Genomic DNA, 23,302 nt, shown 5'->3' with positions numbered 1-23,302 from the left:
AGGTGAGATGAATTCATCCGGATGCACCATCTGCACATCAGCGGGAGGGAGAGACGGAGACTCCACGGAACTCCTCGAGTCCGGAACAAAAAGCGAATCCTCTCCATTGGGATTCTGAAGGCTAGATATAGAAGCCAATTGCATTACCGGACCGGCGTCTGTGATCCAGCGATCGTCTGATTTGCAACGTCAGTATCACGGTGAAATAGATTCAGTCCGTATGCAAGGAAGCCGGTTTACCTGGGTTTGGGAGAAGTTGATGGCTGCTATCGTCGAGATTGGCCGTCGTACCTGCCTCCTCAATGGGCAGTTGGGTGATATCGCGTTCTCGCTGGCACGCCGCGGGCGCCGGAGCCTCGGTCTGGTTGGTTGTATCTGTCTCCGCCTGAGAGGCCCTCTTCTCCTCCGGGCTTGTGGGGGCGCCTGTGGACATGGTTCGCGAGATATCTCGTGTCACGTGAGAATATGTAGATGATAAGGTGAACGGGTGAAGCAGTATAAGGTATAGATGATCAGGTGACTTGAGGAAGAAGGGACGGTGGCTGACGGAAGCGTGAAAGCAGGCGGTTTGGCTGACGGGAGTGTGGAGGAAGGCAGGGAGGGGACTCTCAAGGGAAGTAAGGAAGCGAGAGCTGGCTATACGGGGAATTCGGCTTGGATATAGGGTGTAAGGTGCGAGAAGTATGAGAAAGTCGATCGAGAGGAACGGGAGGACGGGAGGAGTATGTGAAGGTGGCTGAGTATTGATATGGCAGGAGACTGGCTGGGAAGGGTGGAAGAACAAGAGAGTATGAGAGGATGGGTGGTATTTATATGTCAGGGAATTGGCTGAGAAGGGTGGGAAAACAAGAGAGTACGAGAGGATGGGTGGTATTTGTATGTCAAGAGGTTGGCTGAGAAGGATGGAAGAACAGGAGAGGATGAGGATGGGTGGTTTTATATGGCAGGATGTTGGCCCAACGGCGCGAAGAACGAGTTCAAGATGAGGGCAGATGATGATTCAGCAAGGGTGAGGCTTGATTGAGTAGTGATTGAGTATGACAATTGCAAAACCAAGGGAGGTCTGATAGTCAGGAAGGATGAAGGTGCTCGAGGAAATGGCTGACTTTACTTGATTGACAAAAAAGATGCGCGTATGTTGTTCAGAATGAGTGCTGGGTGAGAGTAGGATGTAAGCAAGGTAAGTTGAAAAGGCTTGACCAGGTAGGGCAAAGTCAAGTCTTGGGAAGAGTAGACGAAGGGGAATAAGGCTGAAGAGACCTCCAAGGATAGCTTCTATATATGGAGCAAGGGCGAGGTCAAGTAGAAATGGTATAGATGATGGATAATGTAACGAGGAACGAGCCAAGTATCATATCAAACGAGGTGGAAATGAGAGAAGATAAGTTCAAGCATGAAATGGACGTATCGGCAATTCATGAGCTATTATATTCATAGATTGTGAAGGCAAAACTGTCACCCATGCATGTACTCCAGACTCGACAGACCAAGATCAGTTACGCTCTACCGACAGTGTGCGAGTAAGTTCATGTAAAAATAGATCAGAAAATCATCACTCATAACGACCAAGGCACCGGGCACCGTTACTCCTGCTTCACCATTTCCTATTACCTCGCCCTATTCCTAGAACACCAGGCGCAGAATCACTCCTCATCGATGGCGCAGTTGGGATGCATGACATAGATAGTCCGCTCCACTTGGGCAGACTCATCAGCTGGGTCGACCAGACCTTGTCCACGAATAGGCATAAGAATGTTGTCCTGTCCAGGTGAATTAGCATGAGACCAGTAGAATGAAGCGGGGGTAAGTGCAACACAGTACGTACCTTGACCATCCGCTTCAGAACCTTGACAGCCAGGGAGCGTTCTTGCTCCAGATCTTCCTCGGTTTCCAGTTCAGACTCGACTTGCTCCAGGTACCAGATGAGAAGTTCTTCCTGTTCAACACCTTCGCCAGACATCGACTCATCGTCGCGCACACGTCGTACAAGCAAGTTCAAGATCTTCATGTATTTGTCATAAGTGATCTTGGTACGTGTGCGAGGCGGCTGGGTCTGTTGTGCCGGCTCGCCTTCATCACGCATAGGGCTGTCGCCTTCACGATCGCGGTCACCCATCTCATGATCTTCATCGGCAGCGTGACCGCTAGCAGCGTTGATTTCGTCATCAACTTCAACATCATCCTTCTCAACAGTCACCATGCTTTGCCGCAGAAGGTCGTAGGCTTCACGCACAAAGCTGGGTATAATCTCCTCTACACAGTTGGCCTTTGCAACGGCCTCGGAAAGACGGATGAGAGACTCAAGCTGTCGAACCGTGATACGATAAGAGGAGCGGCCCATGCCACCTTGGGCATCGCCGGCACGAAGTTCCTTGTACTTCTCAACCAAATAAGCCTTGGCCTCCTCGGTGAACACGGGTCTGAATGTTCTTGCGAATCGGATGTAACGCAGCAGTTGCTCAGTGCTGAGCTCCGGGTTAACTGCTTCATCGCGGTTCATGTGCACGTTGACAATGTGGTCCGCAAGGTTGCGGTCCACTGTTTCATTAGGGTCGTCTCGGACCACGAAGAACAGATCGAATCTGCTCATGATGGGAGCACTGAAGTTCAAGTTGCCACGCAATGTAGTCTTCGGGTTGTAACGGCCACCGATAGGATTGGCCGCGGCGAGAATCGACGCACGGGCGTTGAGGGTAGTATGAATACCAGCCTTGGCGATAGAAATCGTCTGTTGTTCCATGGCTTCGTGGATCGCAACTTGGTCGCTGAGGTCCATTTTATCGAATTCGTCAATACAGCAGATACCTCCTCCATTCTGTTCAGAAAAAGGGTTAGTTCTGTGATAACTCGGCACAGCGATAGTATGGATCACGTACAGCTAACATCAGAGCTCCCGCTTCGATTGTGAACTCGCCCGTCTCGGCATCCTTCACAACAGCCGCAGTCAAACCCGCTGCAGAGGAGGCTTTGCCACTGGTATAAACAGCCCGAGGATGTAAAGAACACACATACCTGGGTAAGAATGTATCAGTATCACCATCTAGAAACCACAGGGGGTCCGAATTACTTACTTCAGGAATTGACTTTTGCTGGTTGATGGGTCACCAACAATGCAGATGTTGATATCACCACGGAGCTGTAGATTCTCTTGTTCGGTATTTTTGCTGACTCCTCCGATCAGCTGTAGCAATATGCCCTTCTTGATTTGCCGGTGACCGTAGATCATGGGAGCAATGGAGTCGATCAGCCGCGCATAAATATACTCCGAATGCACGAGTTTCTTCAAGTCTTGAACTTCGTAGGGCGTCAGACTTTGAAGCAAAGCCTCCTGCGCCTGATCTTCATCAGTCTCAGGATCAGAGATTTGGTTGAGCGAAGCCAGGATATTATGTGACTGGCCATTCAACTGCTGTTTCGTCTGTTGACCGGGAGTTGTTGTGTCAGGCGTCACCATACAAGCAAGGAACGCGAGTCGGTAGGTGAGGTCTCTAATACCAAGAGCTTTCAGACCACTCACACCGCCGCCACCAATGTCACTTCCCCGGAAGGCACCGTCATCACGGACAGCTTCCGGTCGCACCCCAGGCAATCCCAACTGGCTCACATCTGGCACAACAATCAGTGTACCAGTGAAGATGCACCGCTCACCAGCCTTAGCACGATCCACCATCTCGCCCCGCAAAATAATGTCCATTGTCCGTGGCATGCTACCAGTTGGAATTTCATGAGACGACTCCTGCAATTTGACCTTCTGCCAATCAACAAAGGTACTCTTGCCGATATCCAGGCGCCATGCGGTGCGGTTCCCGCAGGTGTCGTTGGGGCATTGTGCGGGCTCGGTGTAGCGAAAAGTCTGTTCCACATTGGGACATACTGCCTTACACAGTTCACAAGTGAAAGTACCGAGAGAGAGCTCGGGTCGGATCTCGGAGGTACGTGTGACTGTGCCGGATACAGAGACTAGCTTTCCAATCTGAGACGTCCGAAGTTGGCGCAGTCGGGACACCAGAGGTAGGTTGTAGAACGCCAGCGAGAATAGCCTATCGGTTTGCTGGTGCCTAGTCTTCTCGCGAATATCACGCTCCAAATCGGGATTGTCGGAGACGCTTGAGTTGCCCGCAACCATAGAGGTACCTGCTTGCGAAGAGATGCTGCTAGTAGCGGTGGCTTGACGATGTGCAGCATAGTACTCCGGCTCATACTTAGCGATCAGGTTGTTCAGGGCCTTGGTGAGAAAGGGTTGGAACCGATAATACTGGTTGGCAATCGCGTCTGCCAGAATCGGGTTGCTGAGGGAGGTCAGGTGCGTAAAGTCCACATAGAGCGTTGAAAGCTCGAATTTGGCCATGCCTCGGATTTGAGCAATGTAGTATTTGTCGCTCAAGATCTCCGCAGACGGCGGGGGCGGCTGTGAGAGGGAAGGCTCCTCCACGTATGTCTCAAGCAGTTCTTCGAATGCCTGTTGCACTTTCTCTCCAGCGACATCGGTCACAGGGGGAGGAGGGGGAAGATATGGGTTGCGGAGTCGGCCTACGGTCGAGGCGTTCGAGTCTGCTCCTTGCTCGTCTGGATAGCCGTGCATATCGCTCATCGGTCCATTGCTTTCTGAGGGTGGCTGCGGTCGTGAACTGGGGATTTGATCCGAGTGAAGGCGACGAGAGCCCGCCGTCGAGCCCAATTCCGACTGCAGGACGGCATCAAAGAGGGAGGACATGGCGAAGGGGCGGATGGCCAGGGTAAGGCCGTTGAAGTACGTGGGTAGGAATCGTTTCAACCAAGAAAAATATGAGAGACTACAACCCTCGGCGAGCTAATGATATCTCAGGGAAGTGTCCAGTTTGCTGCCAGTCAATCAGAAGGGCCAGCCTTGAGGGAGGAAGGTGGGTTGGCCAGAGGGTGTTGATGTGTTGATGGAATGAACGAATGTGTTTGGCACTTTTGCTTCGCATTGACATTTTTCCGTTGAGCTTTTGCATGGGACGCGACCGCAACACGAACGCGTCGGGACTACATTGTTCCGCTTCCCGACGCGTTAAGTGGTTTTCTGGATACTTAGTCATGCATTGGGTGGGCATTCCTTTGGGAATGCCAAGCTGCTACCGTAGCTGAGAATTAGGGCTAGCCATTTCGAGGCAGAAGTACGGACGAAACGGAGTGGACTCGGGACCGAGTGATGACTCCATGAGCCATTACCGCATTCCTCCAGCAATATCTTTAGCAAGTCCGGGACTCACAATCTGCGCTTCATGACTCGCAGAACAAATCCACAGAAACAGCTCCTTTTAGGTCACACTGAGCTCTTAACTTCATGCGTCCTTCTTGACCTCAGGAATGCCATGTAAATGTTATTAGGGCTAACCAACAAAGAGCACTAAAAAAGCTTCATGGCACTCAATAGAGCCGACAATCATGGACAAAGAGCAGCCAGTGCAGTGACTAATTACGATCAGCAGAACATAGACCTTGTGCTGCAACTGATGCATGAGTAGAGAGCAAGGGCAGCCTGGTACTTTTGGCCTCTCGACATTTCGCGCACTCTAGCGGTCTACCGGTACAGTACGGAGTACATACTGATCGATCCTCTTCTCCTAAGATTGGGGTAGAAGGTCATGGGGCTTGCGCTTCGGCGCTCCTAGACAGGCTTGTCCTCTAGAATAACGATGGCGGTTGAAAAAGCTTTTTCTAGGACGTCCGTGGTGGCATCGGCCGTATCATAGCCAGGATAATATCCACTGCAGAGCATGTTGCAGATGTGATTTGGCACTTGCCAGAGCAGAAAGGATCTCCTATTCGAGGAAAGCGGAACGGTCCGATGATCAATAGCAAAATGGAGCGTTTGGTTCTGCAACTGCCACTGCTGCTGCGGTGATTGACTCAATTGGCCCTTTGCCCCGATGCGGTTGGGACGACTCCATAACTGAGGATTGACAGCTGAACTTTCAGATGGGATACGACTAACATGGTAATAAAGATTTGCGAGCTCCTCAGTCCACATGTACATTGAGAAATTGACGCTCCCCGTAGCAGTCTGGTATCATTCGCACTTGGTGAAGGGTCTTTCTTTGCGAGGTGGCTTGAGACTCGAGTAATATCCGCGGATAAAGAGCGTATCCACCTTCGGCATACTGCAGACAATTATCATAGTCCTCCGTTGATATTGCCCGGGAGCACGACCTTGGAATCGTGACGGCCAGACTTCTTTATGTCATTGTTCGCATTCTTCCTGCGATCTTGCCAGAGCATCCTCCTCTGAGTGGTTCAGACTAAGCCCGTCTAGCCATGCACCTACAGCAGCCACGGACAGCCTACGCCAGCAATACGAAGTGACAGACACACACGCAGCTTCTCCAAGCTACTGCGATAGCGACAATCCTCCAGTGCCTCTCCTGTCTCTTTGTTATAGCCGGGTGGCCTTATTTCGTCATGATCTTGCGACCCAAACTGGGTCGACCACGGAACGAACGTCATGCTCCCATTCTTCCTGTCTTGATCAATGATGGAAGTCATTTGAGAGTGTGTTTAAGGGCGGGCATACGACGCATACCAACAGATAGGATGGGAGGATTTTCAGCTAGAACGCACCACCAACTAAATAGTTATGCACCACGCTACCATTATGCACGCTGTGCCTCCCCCCGCCTCGCGATTGACCTACCAGATCTGGCCGGTATGTGTTTTTCAAAGACCTTTTGCCTCTTCTGGAATAAGATGGCCCGAGCTGGAGGCCTGAGAGTCTGCTACGTAGATAGGCGCGATTTGGAGTGGAGTGGGGGAGGGGAAAAGTTTGAACTTTGCAGAGAGCCAACAAGGGAAAACAAGCCACCGGGGAGCTCCCCGAGTGTTCCAACAATCCGCACCAAGCGGGATCCTTCCCGTCTGTCTGAATCATTTATTGACTGATTGTATTTGTAGATGATAGGTGGTCTAACCAGCCAGGGTAGTAGGTGGGTTCCATAAGTTGTTCTTCCCCACATCCAATCATACCAGATTGACGGGTAGGATTCCTTTTCCGGGAAACCTCAACCATTCCCGACCCAATGACAAAGGATCAATCCGTGTAGAATGTACTGTGTATAGGTCACATATGGGTACTAGGTACCTAGGTAGGCAGTATCCGTACTCCTTGGCTAGTAAGGTAACTTGGAAGGTAAGACTGTATACCTAATATGGAATTGGAAGGCTGAGGATGAGGCCGGGCCGGGGGCCATACCTAAAGTTCCGTACTCGGTCGGTACTTACCTAGTAAACTAGTATACATGGAATATGGAGTAGCCTAAGGGAGGTCGTGGGGCCTTTCTGCGGTAGCAGTGGTGGTGGTAGTGGTCGTGGCCCTGGTGGTGGTGGAGGGTGTCTAACTGAGTAATTAATGAGTTCTTCCAAAAGTAATTGAGTGGTGAGTGGTGAGTGGTGACCAAGTGGTAACTTGGTGAGCGAGCACTGGCCGCTCCCTCCTCCGACTCCAATTCCCACCTTCAAGCTGAGTTCTCTCTCTCTCTCTCTCGTTGAATCTTCTTCTTTCCTCCCTCCCTTCTTTCCACCACAACCCACACTCCCTCCCTCCACACCCTCTCCCCTTCTACCACTCTCCCCTCCCCATTTCCCCGTTTCCATAAATTGCCTTCAAAGACCCAGCCGGATAGATAATTCGGCTCTTCCCCCCCCCTCGTGGTCTGACAAGCTATATACCCACTTTTCTCATAGCCTTGTGGGCAATGACCATTCTTCTCGCAATCTGCAACGATTCTTCTCTTTTTCGACATGCATTGTTAACATATACTTTCCCTTCCTCTTATTTCCACCTACTCCCGTCACTTGCTGAATAACAGCAAGTGCTGGCATGGTTAGTTACTGGCAACTGGCACGCGCACATTCAATGAGCAATTCAACAAATCCAATTGAACCTGTCCTGGAGGCAGAGGATCCTTCTCAATCAGCACAACAACAACGTTGGTCTTTCCGATGCCTCTTTGCCTTTTGCTGGCGCGGATTTGCCACGCATTTATCTACTGACCAAGAGCTCACTCTTTTCTTGTGACAGAAACGTCCGATCCTACCCCTCGAGTTTCTGCTAGCACCCGGGCTAGCACCGGCCAACAAAGTCATTTACCTGGACTTCAGGACGGTCAGTCTTCCGCAATGCAGACAACTTATTTGTTCGTCGATAAAAACCTCAGCCCCCGTGCGCGGAGGTCGCACGTCATGCGCCAGCATAATCAGAAGAGGTATCTCCGGCGAATGTCTACCCAGCCTCATAATCACAATGTAAGCTTCGTGACGATCTGCATAGGCTGGCGGACTGTATCACTTGCTTCCACGTTGTGACTCGGATGCTTTTCCCTACCAGTCTTAGCCTAGCTGACATGCTGCTTGTAATGATTACTCATGGTGCTGACTTTCGCTTGACACATAGAACTCAACCAGTCCTCCTGTACCAACGCCAACCTCACCTCACGCAGATGATACTTGGTCTCCTCCGTCGCCCGCTACGATTCTGGATTCGTCTAGGAAAGATCCTTTTGACAGTTTGCCAGCTGTCACCTCTGTAGCTGACCAAGAACTGGCTGATGCATGGGTGAGCAAGTTAAGTTATTGGTCAGGACAGAACCAGTACATCAAGCTCCAAATTTATAAAGCAGCCATAGCTCATCCAGTGTGCTTTCAAGCGATCATTCTTGCTTATTGCGCTCGCTGGCGGGCCCGATTATACGGTCTCGAATCCAGCCCTGAATCCGAACTTCATCTGACCAGGGCTTCCACAATGATCCAAAAGGCAAGAAACGAGAAGAACGATGATTCTCTTGCGATGGCTCTTGCCGGAATGTCTCTCCATGAGAATCGCTTCGGTGATAATGAGTCCGCTGCTATGGAGTACGAAGACCAGGCACTTAGACTTCTGCGCATGCGCCCTTGGCAGGATTCAATGGGCGTTGCTGAAGTGTTCCTGCATTATGTGCAGTATCTGAAGATGCCACGGGAGTTCTCACTGGGCCATGAGGACAGAGTAATGCTAGTCCATTTCCTTCGAGGTGCGAAAGAATTGAAGCTCAAACACAGCACAGCTGCATACTTGGCTTCGGTGCCTCAGAGGCGGACGGCGTTCCAGATGGCCAGTCCGCTCTTCTGCTCACTTTGTCCTGGGCCTTGGCCATCCACGGTTCCACAGGACTTGCACAAATATGTGATGAACTTGAATATACCTAGTCATGAGGTTAGCCGCACTGCGTGTTTGATACACATCACAAGCGCACTGTGGGATTACCAATATGAACCCGACAAAACCCGTCAGTTCCTTGCTCATCTCAATGAGCTTGTCGCGCAGTATAAGCTCGACAGAAATCCCGCATGTGAAACATTCATATGGCTCCTCCTTGAGGAACGATGTATCCCGAGGTTGAGAGACTCGGAACGGGCGTGGCGGATGGGAGAGCTGCTGAAGATGATCAAAAAGCTACCACCTGATTTACGAGTTGAGTACGGCAACATTCTTTTCAGCTTTCTCATGCTCGAGAGTCCTACTCTAGAAGTTGGGGAGTTTGAAAGAAGAGTGCACGCTCTTTGAATTCTGAGATCTTCCAGTCCAGGGCTTTTTTTATATTTTTTTTCTAGGTCTTCTGTAACGCTTGAGCGAATCTGGAGTGTTGGTATAGCGGTGTTGACTGCTGGGCTTGTTTCGGTACATTTTGGAGAGCACATTTCTCAGCATCGATAACTATATTAACTATATTTACTAACTAGCACATACCGTCCTGCCATTGATGGCCTCAGCCCAGTGCAGCCTTCCCCATTCCCAAGGATTGATTACCATGCAGGGATATAGGCAGTTAGAACGATCGCCTATGACGTAGTGCTGGAGTCTAAATTTGTGTTGGCTGTCAGACTGTTTGGTTCAAAACGCCACGTCCACGGTCTGTGTACCGCCTACGTGATTACTTCCTCCTTGACATATGAGGATTTTGGTCTCGATTTCACCTTCCGGATACAACACGTATTCTTTTTTAGCGAGTTCAAATACTAAGTTTAGGAATGCCAAGCTAGAATCCCACTTGTATCACATAAGTCAAATATATAGGTAACTTTCTATAGCCATCCGAAACCTAAAGTCTAAGAAAGAATCTTCAAGCTGGCAGGATATACCAAAGTAGGAAGGCGGGATAGGAGCCGGTTGCACTCCCGAGAAGGGTCAAGTGACTGTACCTAGTAGGGTAGATTCTGAACCAGACTGCTGGACCACCGCCAATGAATGGGTCATCATCTCGTATCCTCGGCAATAGATCAGTGGTCGGTCCATACCGATCTCACTTATCTCTTCTATTGCCAGCATTGCGAACACACGCATCAAATGTATATATTGAAGATATACTAGGTACGTCCTCCTCGAGCTTGTCTCGACGAAATCGGCAGTGTTCGGAGTAAACTTACCTTGCCAAATACTATGTAGTTGAACTTACTGTTGGACAAGATCCCTGCTGCAACTACCCGTCGCGCGGTTCCGCGAGAGCAGAAATCCTGGAAAGTCACGCTTTGACCTTGATTGCAATATAACCTAGTCGAACTGACGAATTGGATCGAGATTGCTACCCGGGCTGACTTTGAGCGGGGTATTTATTCCGTTGGCAGTTTTCATTTCGCAGTTCCTATCTAGGACGGGCTCATTGTCCACTGTTGCATCCCACAGCTCTTACAGTCGCAGTCGGACTGCTACATATGTATATTGGAAGCGTGGGATGACGACTCGACCCCTATGGTCGTTCTTGATCCTATCACATATACGTGAACTATCGCCTAGGACGACTTCACGTTCAGCTAAGCAAGGGCGGGGTCTTTTTGAACGGCTGGCGCAAGGCACTGGAAACTGGTCACAGCCAGAGACAGTGCTATATGTACTGTACAGTACTCGAAATGATGCCCAGCAGCTCCATGAAAGGACCAGTTAGCGCGACCATACAACGGCAAGCAAGCAAAGCCTGGGTTTCGCATGGATCAATGAAGCCGGCGAATTGTGAAAACAGAAAAAAAAGGTAAACAGAACAATCCGACACGAGGTTCAGGTGGATGTGCGACCGTTCCTCGACCTTTGACCTAAAGGATAATCTTGGCACTAAATTTCAACGCATTGATTACGGTGCCCCAGACGATATTGGAGGACAACTGCGGCTACTAGGTTTTCCCAGGCCGACAAGAACGAAGCCCGGAGACGAAGAAAACAATCAAGAATTGACGGAGAAGAGGGACAAGAAAAAATCCCTACAATTCCGCGTGACATCTGCCATGGAGCAAAGAAAGTTTCTCGCCACATGTCCCACCCTCGTCCGTGCATTATCTAGGCCCTTCGGAGGAAGTTTGTTGTTGGGAAGTTTGTTGACAGCTTTGAACGTCTTGCACTTGCGCAGGCCAAGGTGCGCTACTAAACAGGAAAAGCTGGCGGTCTACTCCGTAGCTCTGTCTTGCTCTGCTGTGTGCGACAATACAGGCGGGGCCCTTCAAGGCCTAGACTTGAGCGATAAAGATCCTAGCAATCTGGCGGGAGGTTAGGATCTGTTTAACTGGTGACAAGAAATGTCGGAGGTTGGAGGCCCAAGCACGGCAGCTGAAAGTCTGCGATCAAACCGATAGTTAGAACTGATATCATTTGACCCGGGAAGGTAATCTACCCATCATGGTGGGCCGGTTCTTTGACAGTTGACATCGACATTATCTCGACGGACACGTTGTCCCTGCTAGCCACGGGAGCAGCCCCAAGCTAGCATTGACCAGGATTGACAGGATGTGCGTTGGTGGTGGCGAGATCGAGGTAGATTTTGGGGGTTAGCATTTGTTGCATGGTGGCCCGTACGCGGCCTGCTGCTCATCATGCTTAATTCAGCGCGATGTCCTCCCCGGGTCCGATCGGATCATCGTAGGATCATATCGAGGACTGGTTGGATCATAGACTCAACCTCTTCACTCCTGACTCCTCGATCGGATGAAACAATCGGTCTGTGTCAAGCGCACGGCAGAACTGTGGCTGAGGAGCTACTTTATGTTCCAAGTTGCTATGGAGTACTCCGTACCCCCGAACAAAACCGTCCCCTTCCAGCCACTCACTTGTGGAAATTGACTTCCCATAAGGTATGGCAATAGGGCTAACGTGGTAGTGCAAGCTCATCACATGGTATAGACGGACTTGTCTGTCACGACAAGTCCGCATCGACAGAGCATCGACAGACAAGTCCGCATCGTGCTACAGCACACGCAGTGCATTTGCACTCTGTAGCGTGGCTCACCAGCCACAGTGAAAGGACCGTGAGGGGGCGGTGCAGGTGGAGAGCTACCGTGGACCAGGGGACTAAATACCAGATCGAGTCTAGCTTGCATTTTACCAGACCAGCGATCGGAATTCTTGACCCAAAGTTGCAGATGGTTCGCCACCATGGTTCCATCTGTTCCATCTTCCATTCTCGGGGCTCCCCCCCCCCCCCCCCCTTTTTTTTTTTACAACTGGGTTTTTGGGTTTTTCTTAGGCTTTGTACTCAGTATTCACGGGTCCAATTTACTTCTCGCGCCTAAGTCATCCAACCCAACAATCAAACGAGACAGGCTAGACAAGCTAACACCGCACCAGGCGGCACGCTAGGGGCGATCTATTGGAAGCAACTCATCCACTTGCCTCGGAATTCTTTTTCTTGTGACAAGCTACTCCGTACTAGTTACCGAGTGGTCAGGACGAGGAGGGCCCGCTCAATAATCTGTTTGCAGTGTTCTGCAGCCTGGAGGTGGGCAGCCGCAGTGTTGGGTGCAACCCAAGACGACATGAATTCTCCTGCAACACATACGAATCACATCACAGCTGCTCCGTATCTGACATCGGGTGATTCTTTAACTGTGCTCTTGGCTTGGTCTCATCATGACGAGGTGTGGCTGAACGAGCTGAAAGGCTGGAGATGATCGGCATTCGCCACTACGTGTACCACGCTGTAGTAGTTTGCTCAGGACCAAAAGTCAAAATCCCCTTGGAAACCCCAGCGGCCAGCGTCATCGACTTTCTGTGATCCATGTCTGCGCGATCGCTGGTTGTGCTCCTCACTCGCTTTTGACTGCTCGGTGGAGAGGGACAATCACAGCGCCTGCTAAAGCTGGTTTAGTCTCCAGCTTCATGATCATATCTTTTTCACTTTTAGCCCATCGAATGCCTTGCAGGCCGGCCTCTTCGTCGACTATACTCTTAACAAATAAACTATTAGTTAACTACCTCCACGGTCGGCGGTACCGAAATCTGTGCGCGAGAACTAAGCAATTTCTTCATTCTTAGAGAACCAATTGGAATGCGTTAAGCGTGCTACTACTGAGTAACAGCTTGTTCATTGATTGTTTTTGTGTTTTTCCTTACGTCCAAACTCGAATGATCCGACTTGAGCGGGGAAAGAGAAAAAATTCAGCGCAAAAAAGCGTGTGTTGAAGTGGCTCCCCCTATCGCTAAGCTTCGGGTTCCTTGAGTCTATCTCATTTTACTTTGTCCCCTCCTTCAAACAAATACTGTCGGCCGTCCCCCTCCCCCAATCTTCCTTCTTTTCATCATCTCTTCCCTCGCTTTCATCCCCTCTCATTTTGCGATCCATCTCTATTCAGGATCGTTTCAATACATCAAGCGAAGAAGACCCTGTGTTAGCCTACTTCCAACCCTCAGTACACGCGGCCTTCCACTGTCGGGTGTGATTGCGATCGCCCCACTGCGCTCTAATAGGGGGGCATCATGGCCATCACCGATGCAGGCCTTTTAGGCCTCCGTCATTTAGGCGGGCGAGTATGTTTTCTCGAACTTCGCGATATCGCGTATCGCTTTTCCTACACAGAGAATGAACGTGGTTAACCTCCTTTCAGAGCACCGACAATCCTCAAAATGCCTCCAGTTCGGCTTCGGGCCTGGTCACCACCTTGGTGCCATCCTTGCTGGCGGCCGTCGCCATGGTGTCCATCTTCATCATTCTGCGTCGCCGTGAGCGTCGCATGTACATGCCGCGAACCTATGTAGGCGTCTTGCGACCATCTGAACGGACACCTGCGTCGCCGACCGGATTGTGGAACTGGATCAAACACATGTACCAATTACCCGACGAGTACGTTTTGCAACACCACTCGATGGATGCGTACCTCTTGCTCCGGTTCTTGAAGACTGTTTCTATGATCTGCTTCGTGGGCTGCTGTATCACGTTCCCCATTTTGCTGCCGGTCAACGGAACCGGCGGTGCTGGAAAGGAGCAGTTGGATATCCTGAGCATGTCGAACGTCGCTTCGAACAATTATGGACGTTACTTTGCGCATTGCTTTGTCGCATGGATTTTCATCGGTGAGTGCAGCATGAGACTGCGCCAGACATGCCAATGATTCATTCTAACTCCCAATCTGCTTAGGTTTTGTGTTCTTCACAATCACTCGCGAAAGTCTCTTTTATATCAACTTGCGCCAGGCTTACGCTCTTTCTCCTGCTTACGCCAGTCGTTTGTCTTCGCGTACCGTGCTTTTTTCTGCCGTCACGGAGGACTACCTTGATCGCGACAAGATCCGTCGGATGTTCGGCGTCAACAAGGTCAAGAACGTTTGGTTGACAACCGATACCAGCGAATTGGAAGAAAAGGTGTCTGCGCGCGACGACGCGGCGATGAAGCTAGAGGGTGCGGAAACGAAGCTGGTCAAATTGGCAAATGCTGCTCGTCTCAAGGCCCTCAAGAAGCAAGGGAACGTGGAAGACGGCCCCATCTCTGGAGATGCTGCGGGCGAGGAGTCGGACGGAGAGTCTGGCTCTATCGCAGCCCGCTGGGTTAAGCCTTCGGACCGTCCTACTCACCGGCTCAAGCTTCTCATCGGCAAGAAAGTGGACACGATCAACTGGGCAAGAGCGGAGATCGAGCGTCTCACGCCTGAGATTGAGGAGCTTCAGGCCAAGCACCGTGCGGGCGAAGCCAAATTGGTTTCTTCGGTGTTTGTCGAATTCTACGCTCAGGCAGACGCCCAGGCGGCTTTCCAGTCCGGTATGCGCATTTCCTCGTTCTAGATTGTCTCTATGGACGCTAACATGTACCTGCAGTGGCGCATAACCTCCCCTTGCATATGGCACCTCGATACATTGGCCTCGACCCGACCCAGGTCATCTGGTCGAACTTGCGCATCAAGTGGTGGGAGCGTATCATGCGCTATGCCGCAACCATCGCTTTTGTCTGCGCTATGATCGTCTTCTGGGCTATTCCGACCGCGGTCGTCGGTTCAATCTCGAACATCAACTATCTTACAGACAAGGTTCACTTCCTGAGCTTCATCAATGACGTTCCGAGCTGGATCAAGGGTGTTATCACCTCTTTGTTGCCTACCGTCTTGATGTCCATCCTCATGGCGCTTGTCCCCATCATCCTCCGCCTGATGGCCAAGCTCGGTGGTGCGCCCAGCTTGGCCGCCGTGGAACTGACCACCCAGAACTTTTACTTTGCCTTCCAGGTCGTCCAGGTGTTCCTGGTGGTCACTCTTGCGTCATCCGCCTCGGCTGTTGTCACCAAGATTATTGACAAGCCCACTAGCGCTGCATCCTTGTTGGCGAACAATATCCCGACCGCTTCCAACTTTTACATCTCATATATCATTCTGCAGGGCTTGTCCTTCAGCGCCGGTGCCCTGCTGCAGATCTCAGGATTGATCCTTGGCAAGGTTCTAGGCAGGTTGTTGGATAATACTCCCCGCAAGATGTACAAACGCTGGTCCACATTGTCCGGACTGGGCTGGGGTACAGTTTACCCTGTTTTCACCCTGTTGGCTGTCATCGGTAAGAACCCTCTGCATTTTCATACTCCAGATATACGAAGTCTTTTGACTGACGCGGGACCGCTCAATAGCCATCATATACTCCTGTATTGCGCCTCTTGTTCTCGGTTTTGCAACCATTGGCCTTTATCTCTTCTACTTTGCCTACCGGTACAACATGCTGTTCGTGTCGAATGCCAATATCGACACCCAAGGTAAAACCTATTACCGGGCTCTGCAGCAACTCACGGTTGGCTGCTACATTCTTAACGTTTGTCTGATCGGACTTTTCGCAATTGGCGCTGCCGCGGACACCATAGCTACCGGTCCCTTGGTCCTGATGATCATTTTGCTTGTCTTCACTGTCCTATATCATGTCTCTCTGAACAGCGCCTTGGCACCCCTCATTGAGTACCTGCCCAAGAACCTTGAGGCCGAAGAGGAGGCACTTCTAGCGCATGAGGCCAGGTTAAGCTCCTCCGCCGAGGAGCCTTACAGCGACAAAGCTGCTGCTGGCAATTCTGCAGATGCCGGTCGCAACAGCAGTGTGGCCAACGTTGACTCTGCGGAGAAAGGCTTGACTGCCCCCGCTACGGAGCAGCCTAAGGCCAACTTCCTGGTGCGTTATCTTCGGCCCGACAAGTACAGCGGCTACGCACAGCTGCGTCGCTGGGTTCCGACCAACGAGAACACCACCTATGATCCAGTGGTCGAAGAAACTGCCTACTTCCACCCATCCATCAAGTCCCAGCCCCCTCTTCTCTGGATCCCTCGTGACGAGTTGGGCGTCAGTCGCCAGGAGGTCAGACACACCTCGAAGGTGATTGAGATCACCGATGAAGATGCCTGGCTGGATGAGAAGAACCACATCCAATGGAACACGGACAAGGGCACTCCTCCTGTCTACGAGGAGAAGATCTATTACTAAGGGTCGAGCACAAACCCTGCGATGCACGGCGGTGGCCGGCTCCCACAAAGTTATGATCGAGGGCCACCATTCCGATGGTGGAGCCAAATTGACCTAATAATTGATACCCATGGCTCGGTGGAATTTGGGTTCCGTGACCCATTTGTGATACCCGCGATAATATGTCTGGAATAATGGTAATATAAACGAGTTGTGAGTGTGTTCTATTTTGCATGGGGAATGAGATCTGAGATGCTTTTATGACCTTGGCAAGCGATGTGGCCTGCCTAAAATCATCAAGGCAGACTCCCATTTCCCATTGACGTACTGTACCTACAAAAGCCTCACGGGCTTGCGCATTTATCCAATCCAATCGCACTTTTTATTTTCACTATTTAATTGTCATGGCAAGAAATGAACTAGAACAATGATTACCTAGTAACAATTTTATTGAGGAAGAATTAGGGCCAGATCCATTTGACCCCCTAGGTGCCGATGGCCATCTGCAGTGAGGTTCACGGTGCCCTACTGAGAACCCTGGAATGAGGTTCTCCACCGGTTCCTGCCTCTGCCCTGCGTTGGAAGGTTCCTCTTTTCCACTCAACCTTGTTTGCCCGATATCGAGGTAAGACCGTAAGGTACCAGCTGGCCGCCTGAGGCACTGAAAAAATGCCGTGAAGGGACCAACCTTACAACCGTCACCGACTGGAGCTTATGCGTGCTTCATTTAAACCAATCGGAAAGACTACCAGAGCCGCAGTCGGACCCGGTTCGGCCTTTCTGCAGCCCCCTTTGTTTCCGTGATTGGCCATAGAAAAGACAGTCTCGGCCGGCAGCGGAGCCGCTTTACCCTGTTGGGTTCCAGTTGCCACTTGGCCAGCCCAGCCTGGAGTCAGTTCACGCCTGAGGTATTCCATACGGAGTATTCTCCTAGGCTTGCAGTGCGTCTCAATAGTGCTGGCGCTTGCGACCGTTATTAGGGGCCAGAAAACGGTTAATTGCAATCTTTCCAGAGTCTGGCCGGCCAAACTAGCATTTATTCGTTAGTAGGAATTTGTTTGCTCCCCAGTGTGCTATCTTTTTTTCTCTCTCTCTCTCGCTAATCTTCTTCCTGCCTTGTTTCGGTTGTCATTCCAAGTTCCACTTGTCAGATTGCCAACTCCCGAGACAAAGGATTGACTTCATTGATTGAACGGTTGACACTTGACCCTCTTCCCCGATCGTGGCTGGCGTCAGTGCGTGCTCTGTGCCCTTATCGATATCGGTTTTATCGGTCTCTCCGATCAAGGAATAGTGACGATTACAGCCAACCAACCCCCTCTCCCCTAAACGATCCTGGCGTGTGAACTATGGATTGAGCGTCGTCATCGTCATCGGTCGTATCCCTGTTGTCGCGCTTGTGTTCCCTTGATGACAGTACAGTGCTTCAATTGACCTCACACGGGAGACAAGGGTCAATCGCCGGTTGTACTGTACTGTACATACATAACATATAACAAAAAGGTCCGTGTCGCTAGTCGAGCCAGCTAGATCTCTATCTGTTCATCGATCGAGAGATGCCCCGCAATATCCTCATTGCGGGCGCTGGCATTGCCGGACTCGCTTGCGCCATATCGCTTGCGAAGGAGCTGGGCTCCTCCACCCCCGATCTGAAGATCTCCGTATACGAGGGAGCGTCGGGTCCTTCCGCCTCTGGAGGCGCTATCAGTTTGACTCCCATCGCGCAGAACTACCTACATCAGCTGGGTGTCTTGGCCGAGCTGAATCGGATGGGCAATGATGCGGGGATCGAGGTCGATATCATCGAACTATTTTCGTTACGGTCTGGCCGTCGATTGGGCCCCCTGCGGTTCACCGACGAGAAGGGACGCGGATATGGGGGCTACAAGGGCCGTCGAGTGATGCGCAGTGCGCTGTCGCGTGCGATGTTGGCCGTCATCCGCGGTCTCCCGAATGTGTCGGTCTCTTATGACGCCAAAGTGGTGGGCGGCAATACCACCGATGACAGCGTGACGCTCAAGTTTGAGAACGGAGCAGTCGCCACCGGAGACTTACTACTCGGCTGTGACGGGGTGCATTCCATCACTCGAACGCAGATTGTCGACCCGGGCAATCGATCAGAGTATACGGGGATCTCCTTTATTCAGAGCATCGTGGATGCGCAGGAGTTCACCCTGCCGATGCACTTTGACCAGACCGCGGTGCATTTCACCCGCCATAGCTCGTTGCTCACCAGCTACTGTGACCCGGCACGCGAGAAGATCTTCGCTGCTGCCATCCTGCGTGTCAACGAGCATCTCATCGAACGATATCAGGCTGCATCCACGAATCCCCAATCCGCAGCCAGCATGAAGATGTCCATTCGATACCTGGTACGCACACAGTTCGGCAAGTCCACTCTACCCAGCATCCGAGAACTGGTCGATCGCATCGAAGACTGGGCGCTGTACCCGGTGTACCAAGTACGCCAGCGCGGGAAATGGTACAAGGGGCGGGTTCTTCTGCTGGGAGATGCTGCGCATGCGGTATGTCGCCTCTTTCCCCAATGTGCTCTGCTTCATGTGTTCTTAAACTCCCCTGTCTTTTAAATATTCTAATCATTTGACTCATTCCCTGGTGACATAGATGCCCCCTCGTGACGAATCCGCCGCCTACGCCATCGAAGACGCTCTCATCTTCACCCAGATCCTCGCCCAGCACCGCAATGATAGCTGCCCCCTATCGACCCTGTTTCAGGAGTACGAGGCCGCTCGCCGGGTCCTCGTGAACAAGGCCTTCGATGCCTCGCGCAGGTTGTGGCAGAGTGATCTCGACAAGGGGCTTTTCCCGGGCCATGTGCGGGATCTCATGTCGCCTGTCCATGTGTCCTCGGCGACTTCGTCGGCGCCGCGCGGGACAGCGGCGACCCATGAAAGCTTCTCGGATCTGTCGGTGTACTCGTTGACCAGGGAGTTCCAGGGGGAGATTGAGTCTTAGGTGGTGGGGCTGCATGTTATGATTGTTGTTGATTGTCGGGATGCCATGGATGATGGTCAGTGGGGTGTCGTTTAAGGTTGCTGCTCTTGAGGGGTCTCTGGTCCAACTTCAGAAGGAGTCATGGAGTTATCGTAGAAGGGTTTTAAGTTGATATTCATCTTTGTCGATAACAGGCCACTAATACCTTTAATCTCAGAATGTATTATGCAAGCTATATCTGAATGAGAGAAGCAAGATGAGTAGCATGGCTGGAAGGTCGGGTCATCAAAGGATATTTAATCTTATGTAGGGAATACTGAATACTAGTCTGAGTCAACCACAACAGCTTTGCAGCATGCCCAGGTTCTTGCTACCCTATCACTTTCCCTCCGACTCGCATATCCTCCACCTCCCTGAGCTGATACTACGGTACTTTAGTAGGGGTATTCTAAACATGCAACGATGAAAGGACTTACCCAATCGGGTTATATCGACTTATCTCCACGTGACGGCACGGCTCCCGGCGTGGCGTCACCGCTTTGGCCTCCGAGATTTTCTGCCGCGAGTTTTTTCTTATCCCGACGGAGAAGTTTTGTTTGAGTTATTGACCTTCCATCCGCCCCCTTCTGCAGCCATCGTTCTGCATCCTTTCTTCCCTTCCCCCCCATCTCTTTCCCCTCTTTTTCATCGATTGTGAATCGAGTTTCTATATACCAAATCTCTCATTCATATTTTTCACTGTTTAATTTATCATGTTGGGTGCTTTCCGCCGGGCTGGTGTGTCCCACGCGCTGCGAGCTTCTCGAGCTCTCGCCGTGAAGACGACTTCACAGCGCGCTGCTCAATGGATCATTCCTTCAGCTACCCCCATCACGCAAACTCTCAGCAGATCATCATTCCACACCTCTCCCGTTCGCTTCTCGGTCTCTGCCGCTCAGGAGGCTGAGAATGCTGTTCCTACGACCGAGTCCGAGGAGCTGGTCAACTTCAGCCAGTTGCAGGGCAAAATAGATCCCCAGTTTGTCGACAACATCACGAGAAGAATGAAGATCACGACCATGACCGATGTGCAAAGCAAGACCATTGCTTACACGCTAGACGGTTCTGACTGGTGAGTTCACTGCGTGGCTTTTGCCTCTCTCTTATTTTCGTCTTGGAAGAATGCGAGACTAACTTTTTTTTTTCTTTTCATCAGTCTTGGTCAAGCGAAGACTGGAACAGGTAAAACGCTTGCTTTCTTGGTTCCTGTTGTCCAGAAGGTACTCGCAGGTCTGCCGAAGTCGCGATTTGCGAAGCAACAGATGAGGGCCGGGGACATTCGCGCCATCATCATCTCACCCACCCGAGAGCTGGCTGAGCAAATCGCCACTGAGGCTCAGCGTCTGGTGGCCGGAACCGGTGTTCAGGTGCAGACTGCCGTTGGTGGCACACAGAAGGCTATGCACTTGAGAAAGTGCCAGAACGAGGGTTGCCACATCCTGGTCGGTACTCCCGGCCGTCTGTATGACGTTTTGTCCAGCCCGTACTCCGGTATCCGTGCTCCTAATCTCTCCGCTTTCGTTCTGGACGAGTGCGATCGTTTGTTGGACGAAGGTTTCTCTCAGGATATCCAGCAGATTGCGGAGCTGCTGCCTGACCCCCTCAAGGTCGATCGCCAGACTCTGATGTTCTCCGCCACCATGAACCGTGATGTGCTCCGCTTGGTGAACACCATGATGAAGCCTGGATTCAAGAATGTCAAGACCATCGACGAGAACGAAGCCCCGACTCACATGTCCGTTCCCCAGCGAACCGTTATCATGAACGGTTATGAGAACGGTTTCGCTAGCATCCTTGAGATGGTGAAGAACTATCGCACGAACTACCTGGCGAAGCGCACCGAGAATCCGGAGCTCCGTCCTTTCAAGGCTATCGTCTATCTGAACACCACCAAGTTGACCAGCTTGGCTTTCCAGATCTTCGACCGGCTGCTCAACGTCCCCGGAGACTTCCGCAGTGGCCATCCTTTCGGCAACATGCCGTTGTACGAGATTCACTCCAAATTGACTCAGGCTGCAAGAACCCGCACTTCCCAGCAATTCCGTGCTGCCAGGGAGGGTATTCTTTTCTCTTCTGATGTCACGGCCCGTGGTATGGATTACCCCGACGTGACTCATGTCATTCAATTCGGCTGCCCTCGGGACCGCGAGACCTATATCCATCGCTTGGGACGGACAGCCCGTGCCCACAAGAAGGGTGAAGGATGGCTCTACCTGCACAAGGACGAGAAGGTGTACGCACAGTCTAAGTTGGCTGGTCTCCCGCTCAAGATTGACAGATCTCTTGAAACGGCAACCAAGGATATGGTTAACGAGGAAACCAATGAGCACATTGAGCAGATCAAGAATGCCGCTCAAGACATTCACTCCGACGAGCGGACGGAGGCAGTTACCACCTTTGGAAACCACGCGGAGGGTGTTTTGGGCCGGTACGCTATGGAGGGTATGAAGAACTTTGCCATTCATGGTCTGGGCCTCAAGGAAGCCCCTTACTTCCGTGGTGGTAGTTCGAGACCATCTGGTCGCTTTGGCTACAAGATGTCGGGCGGTGGCGGCGGCGACTATCGTGGTAGTTATGGTTCTCGTGATGGCTCCGGTTCTCGCGGTGGGTTCGACCAGCGCGGCTCTCGCGATAACAACCGCTCCCGAGGTAACTACGGCTCTCGCGATAACTACGGCTCTCGCGATAACAACCGCCCCCGAGGTAACTACGGCTCTCGCGATAATTACGGCTCGCGATAATCATGGCTCTCGCGGTCGTGGAGGTGTGAGTGATTCCATGTTCGGCGTCTAGATGCATCATAGCATCTTCTTCCCTCACGGATTCTCGATCATGTCGTCTTTCTGCTATTGGTTCAGGTGTTTCTTTTTTTCATGGGGAGCCTAAAATGCTTTACTTGTTGACATGTAACTCTACTCTAGATACCAGATGACATAATTCATTCTTGTACAATACAGCTGTTCAATACTCGATCTCCATTCCCTCGTACATAACATACCGAACCCTCCCATGTAGTTAGTTGTCTCGAGGTGGTGGAATTAAGAGGAGCTGACCCTTGTGATGTGTGTCTAATACAGCCTCGTGCATCGAGGAAAGCCAGTCGTAGCGCGGCAGATGGACGTTTGCTAGGTACTTGAGCATACATCCTTCCCACGGCCACCTTCCTCCCGACCGCAAGTGATGTGCTTGGTTTCTCTTGTATTTGTTTCACAATCTTCACATGGCCCCTGAAGGGTTGACTTCTGTATGCTGCTAGCTGGGCCATCAGATAATTGACACGCACCATCTCGAACCAATTCCTCCGATTGTCATAATCCAGCAAAGCCGTCTCGCGCAGCTTGCATGTTACACAGCCCAACTCGACAGCACATGCACATGCACATGCACATGGTCGACTTGCAAGCCACGTTGTACTCCAATATAGTACAGTCCTCTTAACGAAAATAGAACAGGAAAGAAGAGAATATTCTCGTCCAGGCGGAACATGAAACGAACAGCACGCGAAGAAAAATTAATGGGTCCATTCATTGGAGTTGGTTGATCAAGCCCCGACCCCCGATCTCCGACTTCCGATGTCTCCTCTCGTTGGGACGAGGTGGTTCATCGCTTGATGGGGTACCGTACGTATTCTTTTCT

General features: G+C 51.4%; 5 protein-coding genes across 5 annotated transcripts; 4 read left to right on the top strand and 1 right to left on the bottom strand.

Annotated features, from left to right (window-relative positions):
- Positions 1 to 1,408: 1,408 nt before the first annotated feature.
- Positions 1,409 to 4,911, bottom strand: BO66DRAFT_421177 (MCM DNA helicase complex subunit MCM6). Its single transcript, XM_025649936.1, has 4 exons — positions 3,072 to 4,911; positions 2,877 to 3,012; positions 1,826 to 2,815; positions 1,409 to 1,760 (listed from the first exon to the last, which is right to left on the bottom strand). Exons 1-4 carry the CDS (start codon positions 4,712 to 4,714, stop codon positions 1,644 to 1,646), a joined length of 2,886 nt encoding a protein of 961 aa, XP_025503005.1. The 5' UTR covers positions 4,715 to 4,911; the 3' UTR covers positions 1,409 to 1,643.
- A 2,513-nt stretch (positions 4,912 to 7,424) lies between these two features.
- On the top strand, positions 7,425 to 10,007 carry BO66DRAFT_392677 (uncharacterized protein). The gene is made up of 3 exons (XM_025647580.1): positions 7,425 to 7,946; positions 8,039 to 8,262; positions 8,411 to 10,007. The coding sequence occupies exons 1-3, from the start codon at positions 7,838 to 7,840 to the stop codon at positions 9,557 to 9,559; spliced, it is 1,482 nt and encodes a 493-aa protein (XP_025503004.1). The 5' UTR covers positions 7,425 to 7,837; the 3' UTR covers positions 9,560 to 10,007.
- A 3,730-nt stretch (positions 10,008 to 13,737) lies between these two features.
- On the top strand, positions 13,738 to 17,095 carry BO66DRAFT_351866 (putative DUF221 domain protein). The gene is made up of 4 exons (XM_025644759.1): positions 13,738 to 14,323; positions 14,388 to 15,005; positions 15,062 to 15,787; positions 15,858 to 17,095. Exons 1-4 carry the CDS (start codon positions 13,942 to 13,944, stop codon positions 16,691 to 16,693), a joined length of 2,562 nt encoding a protein of 853 aa, XP_025503003.1. The 5' UTR covers positions 13,738 to 13,941; the 3' UTR covers positions 16,694 to 17,095.
- Positions 17,096 to 18,147: 1,052 nt separating this feature from the next.
- Positions 18,148 to 19,739, top strand: BO66DRAFT_351863 (FAD-dependent oxidoreductase). Its single transcript, XM_025644758.1, has 2 exons — positions 18,148 to 19,197; positions 19,298 to 19,739. Exons 1-2 carry the CDS (start codon positions 18,229 to 18,231, stop codon positions 19,646 to 19,648), a joined length of 1,320 nt encoding a protein of 439 aa, XP_025503002.1. The 5' UTR covers positions 18,148 to 18,228; the 3' UTR covers positions 19,649 to 19,739.
- A 504-nt stretch (positions 19,740 to 20,243) lies between these two features.
- On the top strand, positions 20,244 to 22,637 carry BO66DRAFT_429537 (DEAD/DEAH box helicase). The gene is made up of 2 exons (XM_025650459.1): positions 20,244 to 20,738; positions 20,823 to 22,637. Exons 1-2 carry the CDS (start codon positions 20,380 to 20,382, stop codon positions 22,405 to 22,407), a joined length of 1,944 nt encoding a protein of 647 aa, XP_025503001.1. The 5' UTR covers positions 20,244 to 20,379; the 3' UTR covers positions 22,408 to 22,637.
- The last annotated feature ends 665 nt before the right edge of the window (positions 22,638 to 23,302 follow it).

Source organism: Aspergillus aculeatinus (assembly GCF_003184765.1).
Source record: "Aspergillus aculeatinus CBS 121060 unplaced genomic scaffold BO66scaffold_30, whole genome shotgun sequence".
NCBI classification, from domain to species: Eukaryota; Fungi; Ascomycota; class Eurotiomycetes; order Eurotiales; family Aspergillaceae; genus Aspergillus; species Aspergillus aculeatinus.
This window is presented reverse-complemented; position numbering and strand designations above follow the sequence as displayed.